The 20,793-nt window shown below is 39.7% G+C and overlaps 1 protein-coding gene across 6 annotated transcripts in view; it reads right to left on the bottom strand.

Moving 5' to 3' along the window:
• The window catches only part of MYO1B (myosin IB), a 196,825-nt gene that overhangs the window by 90,947 nt on the left and 85,085 nt on the right, over window positions 1-20,793 (bottom strand). For all 6 annotated transcript variants that reach the window (XM_054699949.1, XM_054699950.1, XM_037523727.2 and 3 more), the window contains exon 3: window positions 18,377-18,492. In XM_054699949.1, coding sequence (XP_054555924.1) covers window positions 18,377-18,492 — 116 coding nt within the window. The remainder of the gene's footprint in view (window positions 1-18,376; window positions 18,493-20,793) is intronic.

Below are 20,793 nucleotides of genomic sequence, written 5' to 3'. Positions count from 1 at the left end.
ATGCCCCCATAGAACACACAGGGGACACTCATCCACAACAAAGACAGTGAGTTAGGGGCTTTACCTGGCACCATCTCCTCAAGAAGTACAGAGAAATTTGGTTGTGGTTATAGTAGAAGCACTGGGTGGAGATGCCATCTGAATGAGAACCCCAAGCATTCATTGTTTTGCTTAAAACAAAAATGCACAGAGTGAGCGAGTGAGTGAGTGAGGGGATCAATCCCTTCAAGCTTTGGTTTGTGCCTCCAATCCTTATGGGGTTGTGAGGAGGCTACCTGAGGTTCATAAAGTGCCCTGTACAGTGCCAGAATTAGAGAAGGTTCTCAATGAAGGACTGAAAAGCCAGCCTGAACCAAGTTTCCTGTTTACCGGGAGGGCCCCATCTGGCATCAGAGAATGGATGCAAAATTTATTGAAATCCAACAAATATTAAAAGATGTCTTATTATAAACAGATACACACGTATAGACATCAGGTTACTATGTCTGGATTTGTATATATTATTGTGGAGGACAGAAAGTGAACTGGCAAAATAATAGTAATAATAGTAAGACTTCTTGGTCATAAGCTAAATTCATGTCATGATGCTGACTGAAAGGGAGGAGACATTTTGGAACTAGTTTAAGGGAATTCAGTATTCATTAATTCAACAAGCATTCCTGTGCCATGAAAAGCATCAGGTAGAACACAAAGGTTATCATCCCCACCCTCAGGTACTCAGTCTAGAGAAACCACATATATTATAGATAACAATTTCATTATACGAGGACTAATCATTTAGTCTCTGTGACCTAAAACAACAAAAACAACAAACTTTGCCTAAAGCATGAAAGGGATACTGGTACCAGAAAAAAAATAATTTTTAATTAAAATTCTGCTACTTCTCTTTCTTCCTGGCACCCAACACCTTTCAGTTCCACCCTGCCTTTCCTCTCCACCACCAGTTTTTCGTTGCCCGAGATGACCTGCTCATTCTGACATGGGCTTCAGTGACTCTTGAAGGGGTTTACTATATCCTCACAATACCCTTTCATAAGCCATTTTGATACAACACTGTCAAAATAAGCATTTTTTTTTCATTATCATGACTTTTTCTCCATTCCTAATCCTGTCCTCATTCCAGCCAGATTTAACTTTCTTGCTCTTATATGTTTCTATAACAAAGTTTCCCCCTCCCAGAATTTGTTAGAAGCAAGGTTCCAGAACCATGAGTCTAAGGGGTTTCTGCCTGAGTCTAATGATAATGAATTTATGTGGTTTAGACACCACAGGAGGATTTCTTGCACAGTAAGAACTAAATAATCCTACTTCCCTTTCCCCACAAACCCTTCCCCAACAGGGATTAAAATGTACCTATGCAAAAAAGGTTTGCAAATTCTGGGCATAGAGAAAACATAGAAACATTTTCTCTGAATTCCCAAACTGAAAACAAGTTCCATTACTACACAGCCAAATCCATGCCTTAATTTTAAAGATAAACACAAAGACTGAAGGGGGTAAATCAAAGAACTATACATCAGACCATCCAGACAGAAGTCCCCTCAGAGAATGAGCAGGCTGCAGTCTTGGAGAGACTGACAGTCCTCTCTATAAGAACCCAGTGTGGTCAACAAAGGATGACTGCTCTTTATCCAGGGATGTCTTCCATATGGTTCTCACCTCACTCCCACACCCCCTCCCACAGTCCCATTCCTGGGCCCCACACTAGGGAAGGGGCTTCAATGAAAAGGCAAGGAAGGTTAGAGAAGCCAGGTCTATTCTGCACAGTAAATGGTTACTATTTTTTTTTTACTTCTAAAATATCTGCATATAAAATATGAACTTCAAAGCAGCCACATAAGAATGGCTAAACCAAAATACCACATGCCACTCAGCTCCCAGGCTATAACCCTCCTCCTTCTAAAATGCAAACAGGTCACCTCTTGACAAGTTTCCCTGTCTATCTACAGCTGTCTGGCCCAGGATTGTAAGGCAGGGGATGAAGAAACAGCAGTGCTTTGAGCTACTGTTACTGCCAGGGGAAGATTTAATGTTGATACATAGAAAGTGCCCTGACACTCACAAAAAGGATCTGAAACAACTCCAAGATGAATCCAAGTACAGATCATTCAAACATCTGCTTTCAACTTTTTCAAGCCATGTCACCACGTCTGCAAAGTCACCACAAGAAAATGACTGCACTGAAATATCACATACACCAGCTCTCATCTATTTGAAACAAAGAAACACTCAACAAGCATGCGTTAGTATTTATTACCACACAACTGCAGAGGGGAAAGCCATCTGATAGTCTTGTCCTTAAAGACAAAAATTTGGGAAACTGAGAACAAAGTCTTGAAAGGCAGCAATAATCCTCCCAGATCAGCAGGGTTGGGGCAAGAGAAGAAAAGTGGATGCAAACAGACAAACAGACTACCCTGAGGCGCTTGGCACCCAGACATGGGTCCTCAGAGCACTGCACAGGGTGGTCTATATTTTCATTACAGGATGTAAACTCAGTAAATGCTTATATTCTCAACACAAAATCTTAAACTTAAAAACTTCATGTATAGCCAGACTCGTTTCTGGTTACCTGAGAGCTTATACTCACACAGAAGCCAGTCCCTATACAAGCTTTTTCTCAGGGTGCACCACAGACTACCAGGCTCATCTCCCCACCATTACCGCCCTGTCTCACTGTTCCCACCAAATACCCTCTTCTTACGAAAGCTCTGGATGACTCCCCTTGTTCTAGATGTCTCTTAATCTGCACACCCATAAAATCCCACTTATACATCTTGAGCAAATTATCATGCTTATCCTATCTGTCTTCTCTAGTTCTGCAGCTAATATTTACTGGGTGCCTACCCAATATTTACTGAGTGACAGGAACTACAGCCAGGGTGTGAGGATATGAAGATTAAAACTGAACCTGTCTCTGTTTTCTGGACCCTCAAGTTTATGGTATCTCCTTCCACCATGCTTAAGAATCATCCATTACAATCTCTTTCTGATGCCCCCAAGCAAAGGCCTCTTCCCTGAAACAAGGCATGAAGTTTCACTGTCCTGGAATTAAGTTCTTTATAGAGCAGATTTTCTCCACCAAGAAAATCACTGGAACTTGCAGAGGCGGGGCACTCAAAATTTTTGTTATATGAACAAACCAATAAATCTTCAAAGACTTCACACATTGATTGTATTAACTTAAACTGACTGTGAAATGCAGGAAAGTGCCATAGTAAGAACTCTCTGTCTCACTCATGTGTCCTTCTCACCACTGAGATCTGACAGCCATTAAATCCAATCAATTCAGTGACCTGTCCTAGAGTAAATTCAAATGACCCTAAATAGTGCTTACCATATGCCAATATGCAGTCTAATCACAGGGAAGAAAATCTACAAAGATTTGGAACAAAGTCACCTTTCTTAGAGGTTACAAAACTGTGTACACTTATTAGAAGAAGTCCTGTCTGCAATCTATATAAATATTTAGGTTTTTCACAATGTTTTTAAAAAAAAGTTAACACACACAATTGCTTTCTTCAAATATATGTACTTCAAATACAATTGAGAAAATATCAATACAATATCTCTACAAAAATCTCTACAATAATCCCCCAGGCCTAAAGACTGGGACCATCTCTATACCCAATATAGTTCCTAATCCCCATTATTAGCCCAGAGAATTTTCTAATTATTCAATGCTTCATGATTCCCATCTCTACAGAGAGGGCTATTTATTCAAATAAGTCTTCCTTTGACTCCATTTTCATAAATGACAGCCCAACCTATTGCTCAGTAGACTTTAAAATTAAAGCTCTTGTCACTTCTCCAGCATATGTGTACTCTAGGCCCTTTCCAGAGAATACAAATTCTAATTACCTGAAGCCCACCTTTAACGCAAAGCCCCCTTATGAAAAAACAGAAAACAAAGAAACATAAAACTGTCACAGAATATAACCTGATGGAGAAACTACAATCTATTCCTTGTATTCAAGTGAAACCATCAATAAGCTAGCTATTTGCCCCTGTGGTTCTCAATCTCACTGCACACTGGCACCACCCAGAGAGTAGGTAGGTACCTCGCTCCTCCACCACACTGTACAAATTAGGTTCTAATTCTATGGGGGTTTTATTGAGCAGCTCAGAATGACATCCACTGACTTACCTGTCTTATAGAATTGCTTTTCCTAAGCTGTACTCTGGAGTTATGTTTTCTGTTTCTACTGAGTAAAGTGACATAAAAATCAACTATATAAAATTCACTATGCTATTTTCTGCATGGAGTTTTGGGAAGTGTTGCTCAAGCTGACATTTTTCATATAAATCCCTTAAGTGAAGTTTCTTTTAAATCTAACTAGTAAGGAGCACTTTGTGCTCTTAAGCAGCTCATGTGCTTTGATCTTTAAGCGAAAATAATTTTGTAACTTGTCATATTTCCCTTTTTGCTCTGACTACCAGGAAATGAAAACTCCAAGCTCAACAACCATAGAAAACATTATGGTATTAACTTTCACTGTGGTCTTATTATTTTTGTTTCCTTTGCTCTGACTTTAAAAAGCTACTCATTTTATAATATTGACTATAATATAGTAAGTTGCCTCCAGTCAATTTTGAATGCTGGAGGATATAGTAATTGGCTACCATTCATATGCTGCACACATTTTTGTTTTGTTTTATTTTAAAGAGTTATTTATTTATGCATACAAGAACTGATGTGTAAGTGATAGGTCCAGGGGGGTGCAGGGGGGTGGTGAGAGGAGTCACCAAAGACAGCATGGGGAGCAGAACAGACAAATGTACTGAAATACACAGCTGGGGGGACCAGCTGGCGAGGCAGAGAGGTCTGCTGTACCATGTGGGTTGCTCCCTGGCCTGCCAAGGGATGGAACTCCTGCTGCAGTGACTGGCAATAGCTTGATAGTGCTGTCTTTAACCCCTGTGCCACCAGCGAGGCGCCCTGCACACATTTTTTTGAACTTAAAAAGAATAAAATAATCCAGTAAGTGTGACTAAAAGCCACACATACAAGTACAGTCCTATTTTGTTTTGTGGGAGTGGAAGGGAAGGCAGCATGAATACGTAGAGAGACAAATCTGCTTGAAAATATATGTGCCTTCTGGCAAGCACAGCTAAGAAAGGCAATTTCCTAGAAGTTATTTATTCATTAAATACTGTAACATCCAAAACTGTTTGATACTATTAAAACTAAAAAAATCTGAAGACAGAAAGGTTTACCAGAATAAAATGATCACAATTTAATTCTATAGCAACACTAAGTCAAGAGAAACTTCAGAAGATTGCCTGCCTCATGCTATGGAATCAGTAACACTGAATGTACGACTGTTGCATGAGTGCCTATCTACTCAGCTGCACATCTCCAATCTTTATCATCCAGTCTGTCGCCCAGTCATCTCGAAATTCCCACCTCTCCTATGAAAAGCCAATGGTCTTCTCCTTTCTTGCCAATTCCAAGGGGACTCTTTCCTTCTATGCTTTTGTGGAGATTATGAAAAGGAAGCATACCTTATGAAAATGTACTGTTCCAATCACTAAGCTCTTCCATGCAAGCAAATCAAACTTGCATGATGAGTTACTCAAAGAGTTAAATTTATATCTTGAGTTACCTCTATTAAGAGAATTGGATTGTTGGGCCTCCCTGGTGGCGCAGCGGTTGAGCGCCGGGTTGCGAAGCTGCCCGCAGCCTCTGCAGCGCCGGTTCGATCCCCGGCTGCTCCCCGGCCACCGGAGGAGGGTCCCGCATGGTGCGCAGACCTCTCCTGCCGCCCGCTGCTCCCCTCAGCAGTGTACTTTGGTCCTTCTGCCTGCTCTGCTTCCCGCCCTGGCTCTGGTGAATTCTCTCACCCTCCCGCGCTTCTGACTGTACCCAGTGCTTGTATAAATAAATAAATAAATCTTTTAAAAAAAAAAAAAAAGAGAATTGGATTGTGTCTGCCTTCTTTTTAATGTCAGTAAATTCTCTCAAGTACATGTCCAAGTTCAGATTGGTTTCCATCACAAGGGTCCACTTGACCCTTGAAGATGGAAAAGGGCATAACCAGGTTTTTCAACCTAGATGTGTTAATTAACCTTCAATTACTCTAATGTAGACTGTGACCTCTAGTTTAGAAACCCTAAAGAGTAAAATGATCCCCAGTTAGTCTAGCACCTAGTTATCCTAGACAAGTAAAGCAAATTTTTCATTTATTGACAAAAAAGTTTCTAACAAATTTTTTTAGAATGTACCACATATTTCTTAAATGGGAGGATATCCACAGAACTTCAGATTTGATAGGAACCTCCAAATTAAATATTTTCTATCCACAATTTTTGATGGCATTCACAACTTTAGCACCCATCAGAAACTGTGACTATCTAGTTATAACGTCATCATTACATTTTCACATCCCATACTTTATTATTTTCTGTTCTCTACTATGAGTATTTAAATACTCATATATTTACAGTGAAATATATATTATGGTCTGTATATTTTAAAAATTATAACATTTAAAATCCTCTCCCCCCTTTTTTTAATTGTGGAAGTCACCAAATACCAAACTAAGATACGCATGTAAAACCTTTACAATTTGGCTTAATCTTTTGATATGAATTTCTAGAATATCAGATAGTTTTGAATGTGTGACTAAAGGTTCATTCAGCTGGTATTACAGACTAATATGTGCCAGGCATGGATCTAGGCACTGGGAATACAGCAGTGGACATAGACCAAAATGCAGGGATGCTCCTGAAAGAGATGTAGGACCTGAATATGGGGAGAAGAGCAGAATGAGTGTAACAGAATACCAGGGCAGGAGGCCTGGGAAGAAGGAGACATGAAACAGTGGAGTAGAGGCCAAGTGAAAGACAACTCGTGACTATTTACTCAGTATAAATTTACTCAGATCAAATTTCTCTATTTTCATTTAGGACTGATTTTAATTTTAAAAGTTCTATTCAAGATCAATTGTGTGTGTGTGTGTGTGTGTGTGTGTGTGCGTGTGCATGTGTATGTGACCCACAAAAAGTTAAAAGTCCCTAAACAAAGAAAAAGGAAAAGATTTTCATTTTTAAGAGTCATTTACACTACCTTACTTATGCCTGAAAGACAATGTATGACAGTCACAATCATAGACACGATGCTGGTATAAAGAAGACTATATTACATAAAGAGAAAGAAATGATCAAAGTATTATACACCATTTTCTGTTGTTTTAGGAATAAGGTCCAACTAACACCCATACACATTCCCAATTTCTCCTTCCTTAGACCCAAGTTTCAGGTAATGAGTAACCAGAGAGCAATGACTCACCCCTATCAATTGATATTAAATAGCTAAACATACCCATTTTATAATTTCTCTTAACATCTTTATACTTCATTTCTCTGACCTTGGATAGATTCTACCATTTTTAATGTCCTTGTTATCTATAACTGCTATTCATGTGAATAAATTAAACATAAGCTTCTGGTATTTATAATAACCAAGAAAATTATTAATATAGATAGAAGCAGGGTGTATGAATGCAAGACTATTTTTAGCATGGCTTGAAAATTAGCAATTCCCCAAGAAATATTCAAGAGCCCTTAGGGACCCATGCTTCATGAAAATACAGAAGATATAAGTGGTAACAGACCCTCCAGGGGTGACCTAAGATCATTTTTTTAAAAGATTTATTTTATTTATTCATGCATACAAGAGTGGGGGTATGGGCCAGACGTGTAGTGGTTGAGATGATTCACCAGAAACAGAGTGGGGAGCAGGACAGACAGATCTACTGAATGAAATACATGGTTGAGGGGAGCAGCAGGCAAGACAGGAGAGGTCTGCTGCACCATGTGGGTCAGCTCCCTGGCCAGGGATCAAAACTCTTCTCAAAAGCTGGTGATAGCTTGATAGTGCTGAGACTTTAACCCCTGTGCCACAGGGAGGCCCCTGATCTAAGATCTTAAATAGACCTAGGAATATGCCTCCATGAGTATCCAAAGAAGAGGCCCATGGTACGTACCAAACAAAACTTCCCTTCCTCAAGAAACTTTCTATTGTTGAGGTGAACCAAAGGGAAAAGATTAGTAGAAATGTCTCCATTTTAACTTATTCCTCCATTGCTAGATTTTTGTAAAATTAGGTAAGTCACCTACAAGACTTAAGGTAACTTAAGATAACTGAAGATATACTTTTCAGACCTCAAGCTGACCACCCATGATTCAGACATGGAGCAGTAACAACCCAAGGGAAGGGCTTCTTTGGAAGAGAATCCATTCTTTGTAAAAGTCAATGAATGGTTGAAAACCAATACACTTTGTGTCAAATATTCCTCCTCCTGGGTGGCTTTATGATTCATTACCAGTAACAGCCAGAGGTCCTGTCTTAAAACATAATGAATTGGGCCTCCCATGGTGGCACAGCAGTTGAGTGCTGAGCTGCAAAGCTGCCTGCAGCCTCTGCAGCACCGGTTCGTTCCCTGGAGAGGGTCCCACATGGTGCGCAGATCTTTCCTGCCGCCCGCTGCTCCCCTCAGCAGTGTACTTTGGTCCCTCTGCCTGTTCTGTTCCCCGCTCCGGCTCTGGTGAATTCTCTCACCCTCCTGCGCTTCTGACTATACCCAGTGCTTGTATAATAAATAAATAAATCTTAAAAAAAAAATAGCTCCCACAATTTCTTTAAAAAAAAAACAAAACAAAACAAAACATAATGAATTAACACCTGTTTACACTTATACATCATTTAAGCATTCAGTCATTCACCACACATTCATTAAATCGCTGCATTTATACATACACATACTTAGGCATATTTAACAAGTCTAAAAAAATTTTCCAGTTCGTGACTGAAAATGCAAGAAGGCAATTTTTCCAGACACATAAGCTTATCATTTTAAGTAATGCCCTCATCCCAAACTCTATTATTTTGGAGTCATTGTCCTTTAATCCTCCTCCCAATGACGAAAGTAGATGGGTATTTGAATGATTAAAAAAAAATTAGCTCTACATGTAGCTATGACGTCAACTCAAACAACTTTTTCCCTTTCCTATCATCTTGGCTCACTGTGTCATAGCCTGAGGTGGTCTTTTGCTTTATTGTCTATGGGTCAGTTATTACATTGCAATAGCCACCAATTTCAAGAATCCTTTCTTCTAAACAACACAGGTAGCACCTTCAGAATCCCTGAACCTTCTCTGTGCTTTCAACTTATTCCTGGTCACTGCAAGTATACTATTATGTTAAAATGTATCATTTCCTTTAGCCCCTCAACTTAGCCTGGAAGATTGCTGCAGACAAAGACCATATGTATCTTCTATACAAATCTTCTTCTATGCAAATTTTCTCATAAACAATAGGCTAACCAAATCTATTCGTTTATTCACTTCTCAACAAATATTTACAAAATGGCTGCTATGTACCAGGCATTGTTCTAATTACAATATGTAAGAAGATTGCAAAATATACAAAGTGTGCTCTCATGGAGATGACATTCTAATACAGGAGACAGACAATAGAGAAATCAACAAATGAACAGTTAGCAAAGTGTCAAATATTGATAAAGTAAGAAAAAAGTAGACTAAGGGAATAATGAGTGACTGGGTGTGCTATTTTAGGTTATATAATCACATAACATTTCTCTGACTTTTTTATGTCTAATTAACTTTATTAGTAACTTATAAAGTATTCATAGTAATTTGTGATTCTATTGCATTAAAACTTTAATAGTGCCATCTTTGAAGGTTAAGCTTTTCCAGTGAGCAAATAATCCCTTTCCATGTATTAATGTCACTTATTCCATTAGTTTATCCTTTTTGAATACGAAGCATGATACATACACACTTTGGTATATAACATACTTAAACCTACTGATTTCTATTTCTCTTCAAAATAAGTCTTGTCAACAAGATATTTTCAAAAATGTTGTACAACTACCTAGAACTAGATAGTTAAGCATGAAGAGATAAGAATTAAGTAAAATTGTCACTAGAAGTATGTACTGAAAGTTGATGTCTGTATTTGCTAGTTGTTGTGATGTATCTTCTTTATTATCTTTCTATATGTCAGTGGACCTGGGCCTATACTAATAGCTTAAATATACTAAAAGGCATTTTTTACACATTATTATAAATTCAATGTAGTGATAGAAAAGAAAAGGAAGTGACAAAAGCATTCAGAGCAAAATGTTGTCACTGACCAAGATAAGAAAAAAGGATGAGGGAGGCAATCTAATGTCTGCCTTGAAGCACAGTAAGTTCTAGATGCCTCTTGGATACCCAGGGATATCCAAGATGCCTCTTGGATACTGAAGAGTTGAATGTAGCTGAATAGCCCGGAGCTCAGTGGGGAGGTCTAGATGGAAAACTAAATCCCCAATTAGGGAATGTTTAATAGAGAAAAAAAGATAAACTAAAGGCAATGCTTATATGCAACTTTTTCAGAATTTAATAAAGGGAAATAAATGGTATGATAGCTAAAAGGTGCAATCAAGGGAAATACTATTGGATGTATGGTGGTGGAAAAGAAAGGAAGAAGAAAGTTGATAACATAGTGGAGAGAACACAAAGTGAGGGCCTTAAGGACACTGCAATGATTGGATGGGATCCAGGGCACATGTGGAGAGCTGGACGGCTGAGTCTATACAGCAGTGATTGTTTAACTGAATTGTTGATTTCCCCTTAAGACAGTTCTTGGAAATGCAAGACATGATTCAGGTTCCTACGACACCATACAGAAACTCCAACATTAACTTGGCTTCAGGAAGCTAACATTCAAGAATTTCACCAAAAGCTTTCTACGACTTCTTAAGAAGAATGTATGCACATGTCCTCATCTGTGGTATAATAAGAAAAACATTTGGTTTTGTGTCTGGTTCCTGGCAAGGAGCTCCTTAAACCCTTGGAATTTCCTGAGTAATAGGAATATTTTCATTATCCATAACAAGCCCCCTTTGCCCATACCTGAGTTCAGACCAATGAGGTGGCTTCTTAGTGAGGTCCCTGGGTAGCTCTAGGATGGTGACCGAATGCGCCACTAGAGGCTGGGAACTTTCGGTTCCATCTCTCCATCTGCCTGTAAGGGGGACTGGAAATTGGGTTATAAAATCTCTTCAACCAGCAGATTGTGGAAGCCTCACAGGTGATGAAACCACCAAGGTGCTGAGAAGCCAGCACGTAGGGCTAAGACATGGGGGAGCTCCATGCTCCTGCCCCACACTTTGCTGTGCATGTCTTCTACTGGGCTGCTCCTGATTGTACCCTTCATTAAAAAAAAAAAATCAATAAATTTATGTAAAGTGTTTTCCTGAGTTCTGCGAGTCATTCTAGCAAATTATTGAACCAGTTGGGGATGTCAAAAAGCCCGAATTTTAGTCAGCTGGGCAGCTGAGTGGGCAGCCCAGGCACTCCACGTACAGCTCATGTACTGAACCCCCCGACCTGTGGGCTTTACACAAACTCTGGGAAGTTAGTGTCAGAATGGAATGGAGTTGCTAAACAGTTGGTGTCAGAGAACACGCTGTATTGGAAAAAGCCCACATATTTGGTGTCAGAAAATACAACATCTGCACTCAGGTCATGGGGGAGTTGAGGGTAAAAGAAACAAGATAAAGGACCATAGGACTTGACGACAATGTCACAAATTTCAAGTGACCGTGCTTAAGGAATAAGGAAAGAAGATTATAAAGACTACACTCTCTTAAAAATATACATCTAGGGCCTCCCTGGTGGTGCAAGGGTTTAAGCACCACACTATGAAGCAATCTGCAGCCTCTGCAGCACGAGTTCAATCCCCAGCCAGCCAGAGAGCAACCCACATGGCGCAGCAGACCTCTCCTGACTCGTCCGCTGCTCCCCTATACTTTAGTCAATCTGCCTCTTTTGTTCCCCACTTTGTCTCTGGTGAATCCTCTCACCCCCCGCATCTCTGGCCTGTACCTCAGCTCTTGTATGCATAAATAAATATATCTTTAAAAAAAATACACATCTACCCAATGATCCTAAATGCAGAAAACCTGGGGGTGGGGAGCTGGCACACAGCAAGGCTGGTCTATTTGCGTCCCAAATCTTAATCCCCTGAAGAGGAAGTTCAGCTCAAAGCAACATAGAGCCAATGAGTTGAGAGGCATGGATAACTGAAAGCAAATAAATAATTACCTTAAATATAAAACAGCTACATGGTGAAATTCATACACTAAAGGAAAATTTAACTTTTACTTAAAACCTTTTAGAAGGACATTCATAAAACAGTAAATACTGAGGGACTAGGCACAAGTAGAAGGGACTCAGCCTATACAAATGTCTTCTTCCCTAAGTTCAGACAAGTCACTCTATCCTGAGCAACAAAGTGCCAGCGAGGAAGCCCTCCCGATGCCAAGTGCATGACAAAGGATCAGTGTGGGCTGGTCCTCTGACTATCCAGGGCTATTGCCTGGCATCCTGATCCCCATCCCAGGCCCCATCTGGCCTCCTTCCTCTTCACCACTTCCAGTCACTTGCACTGGGCTGCTCTACGCATTTGCTTCAGGAATTGTTCCCCCCTTGCCAGATAAGACATCTGTCCTTCTCCCTGCCAGCCCAGATTATTGCAAAAGCCTATAAGATCCCCAAACGTTACCCTCCTTGCATGCACTTAAACAATTCAAATGTCAAGGCTGATCTTATCTCCCCTTTGGCCTGCTCAAATGTACAAATCCTTAGCACATACACCCTTTATGAGTATGTTCTATCTCTTCCACCTTATTTCTGCCTTCGCAGCGTGCACCTTACATTCCAACCTTTGGGAACCACATAAATTCAGATCACTGACATGCCATGTCCTTGCACTTCCTGTTCCCTCTGCCTAGAACACTGTTCGCCCAGCACTTCACATGGCTCACCCCCTGAACCCTGCAGGATGATACTGAAATGTCACCATCTCAGAAAGGCAGTCCTGGCTCCCCAGTTTAAAGTAGTGCACTGTAACAGTGGACTCTCCACAGAAGGGGAGATTCCATGTTCCCTGCCCCATACAAGGGAAAATGGAATTGGTGGTGGGGGTTGGGGGAGTGCTAGAGAAGACTGGCGAGAGGAGACTTGGAGAAGACTTAGAGGAGATGTGGAGCAAAGAGACATCTGAAATTTTTCTAATCTATGATTGTCCAGAATCAAACACATACCACCAAGACTGAAAGCAAGCATGGCGAGTCTGCTTTCCTGAACCCATGCCTATCATGCAGAAAGGGAGGGGGCAATTTTAACCATTTTCAAAGTGGTGTCTCTACTGTGAGCTATTAATGGAAGGTATCTAAACTGGACAGTAACACAGAGCTGGGTCCCTCCTATACCAGTCACTCATGTGGTCCATACACCCCAAGCAGACACAGAGCCCCCTAAACCACAATCACTCTTTCATGGACTAAAACTGCCTGAGAGAACATGGCTCAGAGGTGCTTTCCAAGATTAGTATTTAATTCAGTCAGACTTTTACAAAAGTAGATCCTTTTTCTGTCCATCTAAACAATCTTTGGCTAAGCTTCAGGATTGTCTCCCTCATGAAGACAAGAATTTTATCTGCTTGTTCACTGCTGAATCCCAGCTCCTGAAAAAGAACCTGGAGCATGGTAAGCTCTTGATAAATATTTACAAGTTAATGAGTAACTTTTCTAAAGTAATAAATAGAAAAAACATTAAATGGAAAATTATAAAACCCTTTTCTGTAAGAGGTCTTTTGGGGAATACTGGGTAAGAGGCTCTACTGTACTATAAATGAAATGAGAGACACAGCACAAAAGCCTCTGCTGCCTGGCACGGCATCATGTCTTACCCACCCCCGAGAAGCACAGTCTTCAAACAGTCTACAAGCAACCTCCGCGGGAATTCAGGATCTAGTTGTCATAAGAATTCTCAAAATAAATAAAATTTTTAATTATAGTATATTACCTCTGCTGAAGAGAAAAACACTGATAACATAAGCAAGTCTTCTGTCTTGGACCCTTATCCTAAGCTCTGGACACACCATCTTAGCATTTGTACATCTGGAGATATACTCAGAAGTGTTTTTTTAACACTTATCTGGTTCACCATGAATGCAGCAAAATGGTGATAGGATTAACAAGGATTCAAAATACCTAAGATTCTAGCAACAACATTCTGAGGGCAATTGCATGTGTCCTGCCTAATCAGCTTGGCACAAAATTAGAGGTCAAAGGTTTCCTGGAGACCGAGGGCTCCTGTCTGGACTACTGATATGGACACTATCCAAATCCGCCTTAATTATTCTGTCATTTTTCAGGTGACAGTTAAGTAAACAGACTTTCAAAGCTTTAAGCCATTCTTCTGAGGTTCTAAAATTTGTTGCAGGGTTTTTTATATGGAAAAACTGTTTGTTTCATATAGTGCTGGTGATGCCTAACATAGTACCGCCACCACATTCTATCTGAATCTCCACAAGATACACATCCACCCAGGAGGGGTCAGTGGTCACCAGGAGGGGTCAGTGGCAGGCACACTCTTCCTTCCAGCAGCAGGTTGCCCTGGCCAGGCACTTAACATCATCACATGGTAGGTGCTCTACATCATGAGAACAAACACTCCGGGTTGAAGAACACTTAAAATAATATCTTGGTGGGTCCTCCCTGGTAGTGCAAGCGGTTGAGCACAGCGCTGCGAAGCTGTCCACAGCCTCTGCAGTGCCGGTTCGATCCCTGCTGGCCGCAGAGCAACCCACATGGTGCAGCAGACCTCTCCTGTCTCTCCCGCTGCTCCCCATTAGCAGTGTATTTCATCAGTCTGCCTGTTCTGTTCCCCACTCTGTCTCTGGTGAATCCTCTCACCCTCCCGCGTCTCTGGCCTGTACCCCAGCTCTTGTATAAAAATAAATAAATCTTTAAAAATAAAATGAAATAATATCTTGGCTTACTTTTTTATAAAAATGGGGGGGGAACTCATTATACTGTATTAAGTTTTGAATAAACTACAAGTATGCTACCAAGAATAGCTTGATTTCATTGAAATGTCAGAGACGAGATGAGACGAGATGAGATGAGAAGTAAAATGTAATGAATAATTAGTTTAAACCTCTCTTGTTCTACGTTCATGAGCTCTCAAGAGATGTGATGTAATGGGGCAGGGAGAGAGCTCCAGAGATGTGCAGCATAAAGTGCCTGATCTACAGAAGCTTCTATTTCGCTAAAAAGGATGACAATAAAACACAATTAAGAGTAGCTTTCCCAAGTGAATGGTTGCGTAATTCAGAGGCAGGAGAAATCTGTGGTGGGTTATGCTGGAGCTGGTCAAAACTTTAAGAGAGATCCCAAGAGCCAGCAGAATTTTAACAATGAGAATGAGAATGGGGTACAGGGAAGAGAGGAAAAGATATGCACTGCTGTGACTCAAAAAGGTTCCATGAAGGAGCACAGCGGTATCTGGGACTGGAGAGGAGGCTGCGGCTAGACCATGGGGAGCTTTGATGTTAGACCAGGAACCTGGAGTTCACTCAAATGAGAACAGGGAATCTATGAAGGTTTCTGGGAAGGGAAGTCACAGACTCTGATTTTACAAAGATACATCTGACGGTGATGGACTGTATCTCGTGCTGCAAGGTCAAAAGTCAATCATTGGGGCCTCCCCGGTGGCGCAGCGGTTGAGCGCTGGGTTGCGAAGCTGCCCGCGGCCTCTGCGGCGCCGGTTCGATCCCCAGCTGCTCTCCGGCCACCAGAGGAGGGTCCCACATGGCGCGCAGACCCCTCCTGCCGCCCGCTGCTCCCCTCAGCAGTGTACTTTGGTCCTTCTGCCTGCTCTGCTCCCCACTCTGGCTCTGGTGAATTCTCTCACCCTCCCGCGCTTCTGACTGTACCCAGTGCTTGTATAAACAAAAACAAACAAACAAACAAATAAATAAATAAAACATGCCTCTATTTAAAAAAAAAAAAGTCAATCATTGAACAGTGGATTTGGCAACTAAAATATCAGGTGTATTGCTATGACACTATTCTGAGTGGAGGAAAATTAAATAATTCAATGATTTTTTCCTCATGTTTCCCTCATCATTCTTTCCTAGCTACGAGGTCTGACAACTCCGGATGGTTTTCTACAAATGCAGGGACTGAGCTGTCTGAAATGTACGAAGTCCTCCCTGGACTCGTAAAAAATTCCTTATGTTCAAACAATTAAAAACACATTGGAAAAACATGCCTTACACAATCAAAAAGGCTAAGGACGTATACAGTCTTTGCTGCCCAGTGGGGCCCTCATTTCTCTGGGCATGTCACCCAATGATACAAGAGGCAGGAGGTCATAGGAGGAAGGAGCAGGGAGTCTGGCCAAGGAGTGCCCCGTTTGAGGGACCAATTTCTAAAAGACATCATCAGACTATTTCTGAAAAGGAATATAGGTAAGAAACCACTATGTTTTCATTTTACTCATTTATATATTGCCACTATCTAAAAATGACACTTAACAAGGAATGTAAATATTTTTCATTTATCTGAAATTTAAAGAGAGACAAATTCCGACATTCTAAGGGAAATACCTGGATGTTTTTGCAGACTAACAGTAAACAACATGTCTCTTTAAATTCCAGATGTAATATGGAATAAAAAGTAATAGGCACAATTTTCAAAGTAATCATCTGCACAGCTGCGTACGTTCTTGTGTTTTCAAATTAGAATCATATTCTTGAAATGTCTATGGCGAGAGTGCATCAAATACCTAAATTCATCCCATTATATCACAAAAAGCCCTATTGGAGATCAGGCTGATTTTAGTATGGAAGTTAACTAACACTGACCCTGCCATCAAAGATGGACATTCATGAACAACAATACAGGAAAATGCATATATTATTACAATAAATATAATTATCATAGTTAACAAAACAGCTCTCCTCCGATACTACAGGGTTGCAGCAGAGTCCATGCTAAGCACTTTACATAGACCAGATAATTATATTTCTAAATACTAGCTAGTTACTCCTTGTAAAAATCCCATGCATTAATAATTATTTTTCTGTTAAACAGAGTAAAATACTTAATTTCTAAGTTGAGGGTTTCTCTAAGCAATAAGCTCAAGATTACACAGATTATAAGTAGCAGAGCTGTGACCTGAACCCAAGTCCCAGTGAATATACTTTCAACACTTAACTATATCTCAGTGCTAAGAGTATTATAGCTATAGCCTGATGACTATAATCAATGAGAGAGTAAATCTTAAAATTTCTTATCACAACACAATATATACATATATCAAATCATCATGTTGTACACCTGAAATCATATAATGCTATATGCCAATTATATCTCAGTGAAAAAATTTTTAAAAATATGTGGTAAGAAAAAGTTGACATGGCAGGTGAAGCTGACATAAAGCAAATAACCCCACAAAGAAAAGTTAAACTGTAACTATGACAAGAGCAATGAGGAGGGGGGTGTGATATGAACCCTACAAATTCAGACTCATTGGGTAAAACTGTACCTTGCACTCCACATACAATATCTTACAGATACTACAAATTTTAGATTTTGCTTTTGTTGTTAAGGCAAATGAAAACAAGATCACTTGCAAAATCTACTGGTAAGAGAAAAATAGAATAATCCAAATCCAACTGACTGATATAATATATAGTACTTAGATTTTAATAAGCATTTTTACAAATTACTTAATCTTTGATTCCCAAGTCCATATACATGTTCTGCATTATAAAAAATTAAGAATATAAGTTCTTTAACTATTCGATTTTATTTTCTATCACATTCGCTAAAGCCAGCCTTCAATGATACAGGGAAAATGCTTTTCTGCTAGAACACAAATAACTCTGCAGGTTCTTTTGCTTTGGTTCAGCGTTTTATAAACCTTGGCACTGGTAATTAATGTAGATTATTTTTACAGGAACTATTTACACTAGCAAATGACCTTCTTCAGAAAAGGCAAATAAGTGACTGACTCCAGGGAAGGTGAAAGCATTAGCCTATTGAACACATCTGGTGAACAATGACTATGAAGATGATAAATAAGGTATTATTTACTCTTTCTACTCAAACACCATAACACAAGGCAACACTGGGGATCCAGCCTGACCCGACAAAACTATGAAAATGCTGCTCGGGCTCTTTATAATAATAAACAATGAGCATTCCTGTTTTATTTGCAAAAATAATTAGCAACAGCTGCTACTTACACAGACTTTTTAACAGAAGATACTTTACATTATGAAACCAAGTACTACAGAAATTAAAAAACCTGACGCCACATGAAGTATTCTGCTTTTTTGTTTCTTGATTTAAAATCAGGCATAACAATTAGCTTCTGTATTCCTTTATCTTATTTTTTTTTAAATTACAAAAACATTTTTATGAGACTCAAGGAAACAGCTGGACACATCTGTCAGCTATGTATCCCTAGAGTGAAAGAGAAATTAATGCTTTAATACCATACTTACATGTGAGGGCTCAATTCATAAAAATTTCTATTCCTGTAATCTTCCACTTTTTCTGGTGAATAAATAGGCAATGACCTGTATGGGTTAACGGATATAACCACACTTCCAATGTATGTCTGCAAAAGAGAGAATAACATATACACATTAGTATACGGGATGCATCTTAATGTCTAAAATCTTAGTGTCATATGGCTTTACCCTTTTCAAAATACCAGTTTTACTCCTTGACCATTCATTTTACACTTTTCAAGAACATTTCACATTTCTGAAAACAAATGGGATTGATAATACATTATTTGTTTTGCTGAGAAATGGAAAACATATATTTATACATTGAACATATCTTTCCAAATAAATCTCTAGATTAATTTATGATCCTAGATTAGTTCTCCAAAGCCCTGTCACACTTGCCAAAAATTTCTACCACTGCTAATTGTGAACAAGAGCCATGCTTGCCCTGATTCTACTTCTATTACAGACACTTCTCCGTGAAAGGGGGAGGAACACTGAATGGGTGCCATTTTCCCTGTACCCACTGACATTTTGAACTACAACTCCCAGTACACCATGACCCAGGTTTCCTGAATAGGGGGCAGCTGGGAAAGAATGAGGCAGATAAATAGAAATGGAGACTCAAGATAGACAATTGGAGGAGGGGACACCAGAGAACTTGGGGTGCTGAGTGATGTGCGCATGTGCTCTTCAACGAAGAAACACATAGGCAACTACCCCTTACGTGACGGGGTACTTACGAGCTATAAGGAGAAGAGAGATGTAGAGACACGCATAAAGAGCCTGCTCCTGGACCTTGGCAGGGACATTAGCAGCCATTATCTTGATCTCATATTGGATTATGTGGTATATTTTGAATTTTGAGTCTCTTCTTTTGTCCCAGTCCTCTGGGACCTGGCTACTTCTTTTCCTGTGGTTTCTTGCCAGAAGGTACCTTAGACCTGTGGCAAGCTTTCAGGTCTCAAAAGTCCCACTTCAGGTCAAGCCCATTTGGCTGGATATTTGCCCATGAGGAGATAGAAAATTTTTGGAGTTTTATTAGACTGTTCTTTCTTCTATCTATGCACACCAACTGTATTAAAAATCTTTCATACTAAGAGTATGTTTCCCTTGCCTTTGTGCATATGGATGGCCAGGCTCTTTTTAGAGTGTGTATCCCTTAACAGTTAGGGGTTCCTGAGTGTACCTTGGTCACTTGTTAAGACTTAGAACTAGTGTTTCCTTCTCTTATCTTATTCCTTCTGTTTGGGACAATAGTAACCCAGGTCTTACCCTCCCTTACCCTCCCCTCCAACTCACATCCATATCTAATAGGGCCTTCACTTTGGCGCTGCCCTTTCAAAAGCCTATCGATCTCAATCACAGACTCAGAACATATACAGTTCAATGTTAGGGCCACAGTTCAGCCCATTCAAGAGTTTAAATGTCCTTACCAAGGGAGAATATATTTAATGTTAAATTTTAATCTAATGTGGAATCTAAATGTTCTTTAAAAAAATCAATGCTATAGTTTAGCAGATGATAAACCTCTCACCCTACAAACCAGAACTAGACTATAAAGCTTCTTTTCCATTTCAATAAAATTCCTGGCAGCCCAGAGAAGTATTAGTTTGGTTCATTTTGTACAAAGACTAGCACAATGCCACAAACAAAAGTCAGTTAACTATAACACAATCTGAGTAGCTCCATTTTCCCTTTCAGTTTCAATCTTATAAAGATAAAGTGGGGGTTAGGGGGAGAATGTTAACAGAAGTTAAGTATGTAAGTGGTAAAATTTTAACAAGAAAACATGAAAGGAAGGGAGGGAGGGAGTTAGAGAGGGATGAAAGTCACCTCCCCACCTTTCCAGTGTCATCCAACAAAAGGTGGCATTTTTAAAGCAACAAGTTTTCTAGTACTCCACCACTCGATTAAAGGAGATTGCTACAAATTTCTGTAAACTTAAACAGAATAGAAAACAGAGCAGAGCAGTGGAATGTTCCACTTTCATTTTTTTACAAAGGTCACAATATTAAAACACTTTCCCTCAACCTAGAAAACCGAACAGATGATTTTATATATACTTTCACCTTATAAAGGGTAAACACAACTGCTTTTATAAAACAAAACTCTCAGTTCTCATGCATTTTTTTGCATTTATTTCTGACATTCTATCACAAGGACACAATTCATTTGGCCTGATAAAAATGACGTCAAGTTTCCCAACATCTCATTTTAGACAAGACTTTTTCAAGGTTTCCTCAGACTCCAACATAACCGGGCAAGTAGATGGGAGATGCCTGAGACTGAATAACCATTTGAATAGCTTCTAACATACACAGAAAAGTAGTAACATGGATAGATATATGAAAATACAAAGACTGGCTCTTCCTTTAATATCTGTTGATTGAAAGATCATCTTCATG

Source organism: Talpa occidentalis, unplaced genomic scaffold (genome assembly GCF_014898055.3).
Source record: "Talpa occidentalis isolate TD23 unplaced genomic scaffold, MPIMG_talOcc4v2.1 talOcc4.3, whole genome shotgun sequence".
NCBI classification, from domain to species: Eukaryota; Metazoa; Chordata; class Mammalia; order Eulipotyphla; family Talpidae; genus Talpa; species Talpa occidentalis.
Note: the sequence above shows the minus strand (reverse complement) of the source record. Positions and strands in the feature narration are given on the sequence as shown.